This window comes from Chiloscyllium punctatum, chromosome 46, assembly GCF_047496795.1.
Source record: "Chiloscyllium punctatum isolate Juve2018m chromosome 46, sChiPun1.3, whole genome shotgun sequence".
Classification (NCBI taxonomy): domain Eukaryota; kingdom Metazoa; phylum Chordata; class Chondrichthyes; order Orectolobiformes; family Hemiscylliidae; genus Chiloscyllium; species Chiloscyllium punctatum.
In genome coordinates, this window is record NC_092784.1 from 41,113,934 (window position 1) to 41,124,982 (window position 11,049).

General features: G+C 49.5%; 1 protein-coding gene across 1 annotated transcript in view; it reads right to left on the minus strand.

The window, feature by feature from the left end:
- colgalt1b (collagen beta(1-O)galactosyltransferase 1b) overlaps positions 1-10,680 on the minus strand; it is a 57,491-nt gene extending 46,811 nt beyond the window's left edge. The window contains exon 1 of the mRNA XM_072564074.1: positions 10,397-10,680. Coding sequence (XP_072420175.1) covers positions 10,397-10,650 — 254 coding nt within the window. The 5' untranslated portion in view covers positions 10,651-10,680. The remainder of the gene's footprint in view (positions 1-10,396) is intronic.
- Between the last annotated feature and the right edge of the window lie 369 nt (positions 10,681-11,049).

Here is an 11,049-nt window from a genome sequence, read left to right on the forward strand (position 1 = left end):
CTTTTCCAGCACCACTCCAATCTCGACTCCTATTAAATATATCAGCTGATCACAGCCGCCATAAGCGTCCACTGCGCTATCTATATAGCGTGAACTCCATTACCAGAATGAAAAGCCGATGGGTGAGGTGATGCCTTTCAACAAGCTCTGTGAAGCAATCAGAAGTTTCAGCTCCACTGTCTACTGTCCTCACCTAGGGACCTTGGAACTGCTCAGTTGGCTTTGGAGGCTGCTTGATTCCCCAGATTACCAACCTGCCTTCACGTAGCAACGTGCAGCAAAACGTGCCAGGACACTTCACAAGAAATTTTGTCAGAGCAAGTCTGACATTGAGCTACATAACCAAAAGCTTGGTCAGAGAGGTAAGTTTTAAGGAGCATTTTGACAAAGGGGGAAGGGCTACGTGGAGGGGTTTAGGGAGGGAGTTTGAGAACTTCGAGTATGGACGGTTGAAAACCAGGCTGCCATTGGTGGGAATAATTGAAAATCGGGAGAATGCAGGAGTTCAAATTTGGGAGGTTGCAGAATATTGGGCAGTTGAAGACTCAGATCATGAGGGATGAGACATTTGAGCTGTAAAGTGCTCTTAAAATTAAACCAGCTAGCAGATTTAGTGAACATTGATGTTAACAAACAGTAGAACAGGGCTCTACCTCTTGTAGTCCTTCAAAGTAAGAGGTTGCTTACCAGAGTATAGACCATGGCAAGAACCTATACTATACAGCATGGAAACAGACCCTTCTGTTCAACGAGCCCCTGTCAAACATTACCTCAAACCAAACTAGCCCCATTTGCCTGTTCCTGGCCCAAATCCCTCCAAACCTTTCTTATTCATGTATCCATCCAAATGTCTTTTAAACATTGTAATTGTACCCACATCCACCACTTTCTCAGGAAGTTCATTCCACACGTGAACCATGCTGTGTAAAAGATTTGCCTCGTGTTGGATTTAAATCTCTCTCCTCTCACCTTAAAAATGGACTCCCAGTCTTGAAATCCCCAATCCTCGGGAAAGGACAATTACCATTAACTCTATTTACACCTCTCATTATTTTATAAACTTCTTTCAGATTGCCTCTTAACCTCCTGCTTTCCAGTTGAAAGAAGTTCCAGCCTTTCTTTATAACTCAATCCTTCCATATCCAGCAAGATTCTGGTAAATCTCTTCTGAACCCTTTCCAGTTTGATAATATCCTTCCTATAACTGCGAAATCAGCACTGGGCACAGTATCCCTGAAGAGGACTCACCAATGTTATATACAATTGCAACATGACAAGTGGAGTCTTTTAAGGTGGGAAGGCTCTTGCACTGCAGCTAGCATACAGTTAGAGCTGACTAGGAAACTCTCTGGTTCTCACTACCTCCATAAATGTAACAGACGATTTGCAAACTGAACCTGTTTGGCCATGTCATGAACTTACTTTCCTTGGTCTTCAAGTGTTGGGATAGGACTCTGACTCAGAAACATGGACACTATCCACTGTGCCTCTTGGGAACCACATGATGTAGATCACTGACTGATACTCCTAAACTATTACAAACCTTGTATAGGGTTCCTATCTCATTAGAGAGACTGGCGGTGGTTTAACCTGAGGGTCACCACCCCTCAGGCAAGGAACAAGGTCGAGAGGCGTGGGACCTCCAATGTAACCTGGGATTTGAACCTGCATTGCTGGTGCCACTGCAAAGCAGCCATCCAGCCAACAGAGCTAAATGACCACCTCTAACTTTGTCACACTTAGTTAAAATGATATGCCTGACACCAACAACTCTCTGACAAAGCTGGAAACTCTGCAATGTATGTCAGACAGCTTCTCTGCTCCCACATCCTCACTTGAATGTGGGAGGGATGTGTAAATTGTATCAAGTCCCATTCACCAACCATCCCTGTGCAGTGATGTTAGTTAGCTCCTGGATGGCAACAGTGCTATTTTAACATTTTCATCTTTGCTTTCAAATTCTTGGTGCCTCACGCTTTCTTTTCCTTAATCACCTTCAGCCCCACAACCCTCTAAGATCTCTGCACTTCTCCAAATCTGACCTCCGAAACATTCCCAATTCAAACCACTCCACTATTTGATGACTGTGCCTTCAATTGCCTGGGCCAGAAACTTCTTTTAACCTGTTAAAAACTGTTGGTCACTTACCCTACAATCTTCTTGTATGGCTCAACTCAAATTTTGCTCAATGAAAGTTGAGTCGCAACCTTGCACCTTCACTATATTAAAGGCACTACACAAATGCAAATTATGGTTACTGTGATCTCATTGAGCTTTACAAACAAGCTGGAAGCTTCTCTGGCTTCAGCCCACAAAGGTCCAGATCTACATAACGCAAATGCATCATTTTATCCCAGTGGGATGATAAGAGTGACAAACTGATTACTCACGGCATAAAGAAGAATGTTGGGAACTTACATAATCATGCCTAGCTGTAGCCACTAACTATCAGCTGAAAATGTTTTCTATCCCAATTAGCTCCTGAAACGCAACATCTAATTGTGGGAAGAAACTATACAGTAGATCTATTAGGGGAAAAAAAAACAATCCTGAACAACCACATCTGCAAAATCAGAAGTCACACTTCATCACCCGACGAAGGAACAGTGCCCCTAAAAGCTTGTAATTTCAAATAAACCTGTTGGACTACAACCGGTTTTGTGACTTTTGACTTTGTCCGCCCTAATCCAACATCGACACCTCCATATTACATCCACAAAAGGTGGCCGATATGAATTTAAAAGTCCTCCACATCTTTGTTTTACCTGTTGGGGATTTTTGGCTCTAAATTGTGTTTCCTTTATAAGTAGAAAATGCCTTTTGTTTTTGCAAATACAGAGAAGTTCTCAGAAATGTCAAAACTCCATTTTTTCCCCTCTGCAGAGCAGATTTTGAACATTTGCACATACTTATGATTTACAGTCAGAGTCATATAGATGTACAGCGTGGAAACAGACCCTTCGGTCCAACTCGTCCATGCCAACCAGATATCCCAACCCAATCTAGTTGCATCCGGCCCATATCCCTCCAAACCCTTCCTATTCATATATCCATCCAGATGCCTTTTAAATATTTCAATTGTACCAGCCTCCACCACTTCCTCTGGCAGCTTATTTCATACACGTACCACCCTCTGCGTGAAAAAGTTGCCCCTTTGAATAAAGTATATTTTTGAAATAAAGACAATTGCTCAGTACAATGATTTAGTGGATGGATGGCTGAATTTTCAGATTCTAGTTAGAAGGTACTGAGCAGTTGGGTAACATGCCATCCATCCCTGCAGGCTAGGAAATCCGACAGCAGTGGAACATTGCTCAGGTTCCACGAGTAAAACATCACTGGCTAGGCCAGCATTTATTGCTCATCTCCAGCCTACTCCTATTTTGAAGCTTCTCAAATTTAGAGATTACTTCTGAGCAAGAGTCACTGGGCCCAAAAATGTTAACTCTGATTTCTCTCCACAGATGCTGAGCTTTTTCAGCAATTTCTGCTTTTGTTTTAGAAATTACTTGCTTCTCAGTTTACAGCTAGTTTGCTAAACAAGGGACTCTTGTACAAATATACAAAAATGATACTTTGTGGAATCTCCCATAAGTGTTTTGAACTAATTAAGTGTATAAGTGTGCATTACGGAATTCCAGTTTTAAAAATAGAGCCTGACCTCAGGGAGACTAGCATGTTCACACTTGTGTGGAGTATTTTATCATAGGTCTCAAAGCAGCAAGAAAAATATAAAGTGTTTATAAAATATAAACACAGACAGCATCAAAGGCCCACGTAAACTGCAAGCTGAATCCTGCATTATATGCGCTTTGGAAGAGACAGTTGCCACACTGCTAACCTTTATAGTAGAAAGTGAAGACCGCAGATGCTGGTGATCAGAGTCAAGAGCGTGGTGCTGGAAAAGCACAGCAGGTCAAGCAGCATCCAAGGAGCAGGAGAACCGACGTTTTGGGCATAAACCTTTCATCAGGAATGCTCCTCAGATGCTGCCTGACCGATGTGCTTTTCCACCACCACACTCTCGACTCTGCTACCATGATACTAACCACCAGTAAGCTTCCCATTTTGAAAGATAATGAAGCGTGAACCCATGAACTTCAGGCTAAAGTTAGCAGCTGAATTTAATACATACAATTATAAAAAAACAGAGAAAATGAAAAATACTTCGAGTGCAGTATAGGATATAGGTAACAAAGGTGCGAATGAACATCGGCTTATGGAAGATAGAGGCTGAATAGAGGCTGTAATGGGGGACACTTGAAGGGAATGATCCTATAATGGAAAGTTATGATATGGAGGAGTCAGTGTTGGACTGGGATGAACAAAGTTAAAAATGACAACACCAGGTTATAGTCCAACAGGTTTATTTGGAAGCAGTAGTTTTCAAAGTGCTGTTTCTTCATCAGGTGGTTATGAAGCAGGACCATAAGGTACAGAATTTATAGGAAAATGTTACAGTGTCACGCACCTGAAATATATTAAAAATATATTTCCTCCCCAATTTGCCACACCCCTCTCCCCACCCAGCACCCCCCCATTCCATTCCCACCCTCGCCTCATGGTCCCGTGCCAATCCTCTCACTGCCCCCGCCTCTCAATCTCGTACCATTCCTCACTGCCCCGCCACCTCTCGCCCCCGTGCCAATCCTCTCACTGCCCCCCGCCTCTCGCTCCCATTCCATTCATCTCACTGCCCCCCCGCCTCTCGCTCCCGTGCCAGTGCTCTCACTGACCCCCACCTCTCGTTCCCATACGATTCCTCTCACTGCCTGCCCCGCCTCTCGATCCCATGCCATTCCTCTCACTGCACCCCGCCTCGCTCCCATGCCATTCCTCACTGCCCCGCCTCTTGATCCCATGCCATTCCTCACTGCGTGCCCCGCCTCTCGCTCCAATATCATTCCTCTCACTGCTCCCCGCCTCACTCCCGTGCCAATCCTCTCACTGCCTGCCCCACCTCTTGCTCCCGTACCATTCCTCACTGCCCCCCTCCGCGCTCCCATGTCATTCCTCTCACTGCCCGCCCACCTCTCGCTCCCATGCCACCCCTCACTGCCCCTGCCTCTCGATCCCATGCCATTCCTCTCATTGCCTGCCCCGCCTCTCATTCCTGTATCATTCCTCACTGCCCCCCACCTCTCACTCCCATATCATTCCTCTCACTGCCCCCCGCCTCTTGCTCCCGTGCCATTCCTCACTGCCTCCCGCCTCTCGCTCCCGTGCCATTCCTCTCACTGCCCCTCCGCCTCTCGCTCCCATATCATTCCTCTCACTGCCCCCCGCCTCTTGCTCCCATTCCATTCCTCACTGCCTCCCGCCTCTCGCTCCCGTGCCATTCCTCTCACTGCCTCCCGCCTCTTGCTCCCGTACCATTCCTCTCACTGCCCCCCCGCCTCTCACTCCCATATCATTCCTCTCACTGCCCCCCGCCTCTTGCTCCCGTACCATTCCTCTCACTGCCCCCCCGCCTCTCGCTCCCATATCATTCCTCTCATTGCCTGCCCCACCTCTCGTTCCCGTACCATTCCTCACTGCCCCCCACCTCTCGCTCACGTACCATTCCTCTCACTCCCATTCCATTCCTCTCACTGCCCCCCCCGCCTCTCACTCCCGTACCATTTCTCTCACTGCCCCCCACCTCTCGCTCCCATATCATTCCTCTCACTGCCCCCCGCCTCTTGCTCCCGTACCATTCCTCTCACTGCCTGCCCCGCCTCTCGCTCCCATATCATTCCTCTCATTGCCTGCCCCGCCTCTCGCTCCCATATCATTCCTCTCATTGCCTGCCCCACCTCTCGTTCCCGTACCATTCCTCTCACTCCCGTTCCATTCCTCTCACTGCCCCCCGCCTCTTGCTCCCATGCCAGTGCTCACTGCCCCCCGCCTCTTGATCCCGTACCATTCCTCTCACTGCCTGCCCCGCCTCTTGTTCCCGTGCCAATCCTCTCACTGCACCCCCGCCTCTCGCTCCCATTCCATTCCTCTCATTGCCTGCCCCGCCTCTCGCTCCCATTCCATTCCTCTCATTGCCTGCCCCACCTCTCGTTCCCGTACCATTCCTCACTGCCCCCCACCTCTCGCTCATGTACCATTCCTCTCGCTCCCATTCCATTCCTCTCACTGCCTGCCCCGCCTCTCACTCCCGTACCAGTCCTCTCACTGCCTGCCCTGCCTCTTGCTCCCGTACCATTCCTCACTGCCCCCGCCTCTCGGTCCCATGCCATCCCTCACTGCCGCCCGCCTCACTCCCATGCCATTCCTCACTGCCTCCGCCTCTCGATCCCATGCCATTCCTCTCACTGCCCCCCGCCTCTTGCTCCTATGCCAGCCTCACTGCCCCCTGCCTCTCGATCCCGTACCATTCCTCTCACTGCCCCACGCCTCTCTCTCTCTCTTCATTCAATTTCTCTCAGTTCCCCCACCTTGCTCCTCATTCCATTCCTTCCACCAACCCTGTATCACATCTCTCCTGTGATGATGTCGCTCCTTTAACAAGGTTGTGTTGTCTTTGCTCTGTTTTCAGAGGTGCCCTGAGTACAGAGACTCTGGGAGGTCTAGGTTTGAAGAGTTTTAGGGCCAATTTCACTATAGGTAACAGATACCACCTCAGACAAAAGGTTTTAAAGCTTAAATTAAAGGGGAGTGGCCAGTTCACCCAGTTTGGTCCGGTTTTAGTTGTGAAGCTGGTAGACCCAAAGAGGTAGGTCCATGCTGATCCTCCCTCTCTCTGATATCTCTCCCGCAGAATCTGTGTTGGATATTTCCCTTTTTTGCAAGGGGATGTTTCTGGGGGATTGTTTTAAGTATTTGGAACAGCATCATTAAGTTGGGATAATAATCTGTTGGGTTTTCAGATAGGTTAAGTTATTCTATATTCGGTACTCTTTTGTTTGTGTTTCATTTGGTAATCTTGCAAATAAATTCTGTTTTGTTTAAAACTAAGTGGTTTGCCAGCTACATCACTCCTGGCATATCCACTTTACACTGGCTTAAACCAGCTAGCAAAGTTAGGGTCATGGCTACTTTCTTCAAATGTTTGGAGGGGGTCTGGCCTAATCCATAATAATCCCTGTTGTATTTCCCCCCCCCCCCCCCCCCACCCCCCCACCCCCCCACCCCCCAACCCATTGCTACCTCTCTCCACAGTTCCCCCTCCCCTGCACCCCCAGTCCCGGCCTTACCACAGACACAGCCTGTCCTTGGGGTAGGAGAGCCACTCTCCTCACTCTCCATGTCCCCTTCTCTCACCACCAGCATCCCTCCCCATCCCTCCCAGTCTGAACATAGCCTGTCTTTGGGGTAGGTCAAAAATCACATGACACCAGATTATAGTCCAACAAGTTTATTTGAAAACACAAGCTTTCGAACCCTCACTCTTTCCTCAGGTGCTAGTGAGACACAGAATTTATAAGCAAAAGATCAAAAGATCATACAACTGATGCGAACCTAAGATGGCAGTTAAATCTTTAACCAGTTAGAATGGAGGTGCAGGTTTTGATTGATTAACTTGAAATTCCAGAATTTTGTTCAAGTCAGAGCCCCAAGATAACTTAAGGTTTTATCAATATAAAAGAGATGATACTTCAGGTCAGACAAAGGTGAGAGATCTTGTTTAGAGCCTGTGCCAAACAGATCTTATTTCCAAAGTAGGAATTATGAAAAAACACAATTTGTAGATAGCCAGTCAATGTGCTTTTTGAACAAAATAGAATGTATCTGCAAATATAAAATCACCCATAGAGATATATAGAGGCATGTGTGTGCATGAGAGCACATGTGCGTAAGTGTGCACAGGTGAGAGAGCATATAGTGTGACGGGGTCACCTGTACTACATGAACCCAAAATCCCGGTTGATGCCGTACTTATGGGTACCAAACTTGATTATCAGCCTCTGTGCAGTTGTGTACCTTGAGGTGCTCTGTGAAGGGCGTTTAGTCCAAGACATTTGGCCTTGAACCTTTGGGTAAATGTCCTCCAAGGCAGACTTCGGGATACACAACAGTGCAGTGTCACTGAACAAAGGCTGATAGCCAAGGTTGGTACCCAGGAAGATGACATCAACTGGGAACTTGGGTTCATGTCACACTACAGGTGACCCCACTCCACTATACACTGTCTATCGGTCTCTCTTCCTCTCACTCACACACACACACCCCCCCTCTTTCATATATACTCATACTCCCCTCCCCCCTCACACAGCCATAGACAGACTCTAAACAAGACCTCACGCTTAAAGAGCATTCTGACCTGAGATATCACCTCCAGATTTAGGCTTGCTCACGGAGCTGGAAGGTTAATTTTCAGATGTTTTGTCTCCACACTAGGTAACAACTTCAGTGAGCCTCCGAATGAAGCAATTGTGGTGTAGCCCACTAGAATATATGAACATCAACTAGCCTCAAAATGACATGACCCACAATCACGACTATCCTTACATACAGATGAGGAAGGACACCACTTCGACTGGGACAACACATTCATCCTAGGACAGAGACACACACAAGAATTCCTAGAAGCATGACATTCCAACCAGACCTCTACCAGCAAACACTAACTTGGATCCCATTTACCACCTCCCGAGAGAAAAAAACAGGAAATGATATCACCATCGGAAATGACTTCACCAACCCGAGGAAACTCAAAACAGAAAGCGGGCAACACCACCATTGCTTCATTCGGAGGCTCACTGAAGATGTTACCTAGTAGGGTGATGGAACGTCTGAAAATGAACCTTCTAGAGGTGATATCTCAGGTCAGACAATGTTCTTTAAGCGCGAGGTCTTGTTTAGAGTCTGTCTATGTCTTGACCTGAAGTCAGACTGGTTTCGTTTGCAAAATAAGAATGTATAAAATGCCACATTGACTATCTACAGATTGGTGCTACTGAGCTACAAATCTTCTCAAAACTCGCTCAGATATCACCTCTTTTATACTGATTAAAGTTCAAATTACCTCAGGGCACTAACTTGGAAAACATTTTGGAATTTTCATATTAATCAATTGAAATCTGCACCTCCATTCTGATTAAAAATTTAACAGCCATCTTAAGTAGAGGCCTCACCCTCCTCTCTGATCTATCACCTCCATCCCCACCCCCATTCACCGATTGTACTCCTTGCTACCTTCTCCCCAGCCCCACGCCCTCCATTTATCTCTCCACCCTGGAGGGTTCCTGCCTCTATTCCTGATGAAGGGCTTTTGCCCAAAACGTCGATTCTCCTGCTCCTCAGATGCTGCCTGATCTGCTGTGCTTTTCCAGCACCACTCTGACCTAAACTCTGGCTTCCAGCATCTGCAGTCTTCACTTTTGCCTAGCCATCTTAAGTATGTTGAATTCGTTTGCATCAGTTGTGTGACCCTTTGATCTTTTACTTATAAATTCTGTTGAAGGTCTCCCTCTAAAGGGGCGGCATGGTGACTCAGTGGTTAGCACTGCTGCCTCAGCACCAGGGACCTGGGTTTGATTCCCGCCTCGGACTGTGCGTGGAGTTTTGCACATTCTCCACATGTCTGTGTGGTTTTGCCGGATGCTCCAGTGTCCTCCCACAGTCCAAAGATGTGCTGGTCAGGTGAATTGATCATGCTAAATTGCTCACACAGTTAGGTGCATTAGTCAGAGGTAAACATAGGGCAGGAGCCAGCCCACCAGCCAGCAGGCTCTGGGTGGGTTACTCTTCAGAGGACCAGCGTGGACTTGTTGGGCCAAAGGACCTGTTTCTATATTGCAAGGGATCTAACCTAATCTCTCTGACTAGCACTAAAGTAGGAGTTAGGCTCCAAAAACTTGCATTTTCAAATAAACCTGTTGGACTATAACCTGGTGCTGAGAGATTTTTGGCATTGTCAAATCCAGTCTAACTCTGGAGCTTCCACATTAGAGTAGGAGAGCCCCTCTCTTCACACACCCCCCCCCCCTCCCTTTCCCTGACTCTCCTCTCTCTCTCTCCCCCTCCCTATGCTCCTTTTCCCCCCTCCACCGCCCCCTGCTCCTCCACTCCCCTACCCCATCCTCCCCCACCAGCCAGCCCCCCTCCACTCCCCTACTCCACCCCTCCCCCACCAGCCAGCCCCCCCCTCCACTCCCCTACCCCAGCCCCCCCCCTCCACTCCCCTACCCCAGCCCCCCCCCTCCACTCCCCTACCCCAGCCCCCCCCTCCACTCCCCTACCCCACCCCCCCCTCCACTCCCCTACCCCACCCCTCCCCCACCTCCACTCCCCTACCCCACCCCTCCCCCACCAGCCAGCCCCCCCCTCCACTCCCCTACCCCACCCCTCCCCCACCTCCACTCCCCTACCCCACCCCTCCCCCACCAGCCAGCCCCCCCCTCCACACCCCCAATTCCCTTCTCTCCCTCATTCCCCCCCCCCCCTTTCCCCCCCGGGGCCTTACCAGAGACACAGCCTGTCCTTGGGGTAGGAGAGCCGCTCGACGCGGCCAAGAAAAGCGGGCAGTCCGTGTGCGCTGTTCCGGGCGATGATGGCGATCTGGACCCGGGGCCGGAGCAGCGGGGACTCCTCAGCCCAGCGCTCCTCCGGGAAATATCCGGATCCCGGGCCGCCCAGGGCAACGATAACGGCGGCCACCAACAGCCAGGCGGGCCGAGGGCGGCGGGGGACACGGGGAGAAACACCAAGGGAAACCATCACGGACCGGGGGGGAAAGGGGGCGTGACTTGGAGGTGGGTGGGGTCTGATGGTCTGCGGGGCGGGGCTACCCGATAGGGGCGGGGCCTGGTGACACTGTCGGGCTGGGGTTTCTGGGTGGAGTCGGAGGTTAGGGGCGGGGCCTGGTGACACTGTCGGGCTGGGGTTTCTGGGTGGAGTCGGAGGTTAGGGGCGGAGCCTGGTGACACTGTCGGGCTGGGGTTTCTGGGCGGAGTCGGAGGTTAGGGGCGGGGCCTGGTGACACGCTGTCGGGCTGGGGTTTCTGGGTGGAGTCGGAGGTTAGGGGCGGAGCCTGGTGACACGCTGTCGGGATGGGGTTTAGCGATTGGGCCGCGGGTTAGGGGCGGGGTCTTGGGATCACGTGTGTCTTGAGTCTTA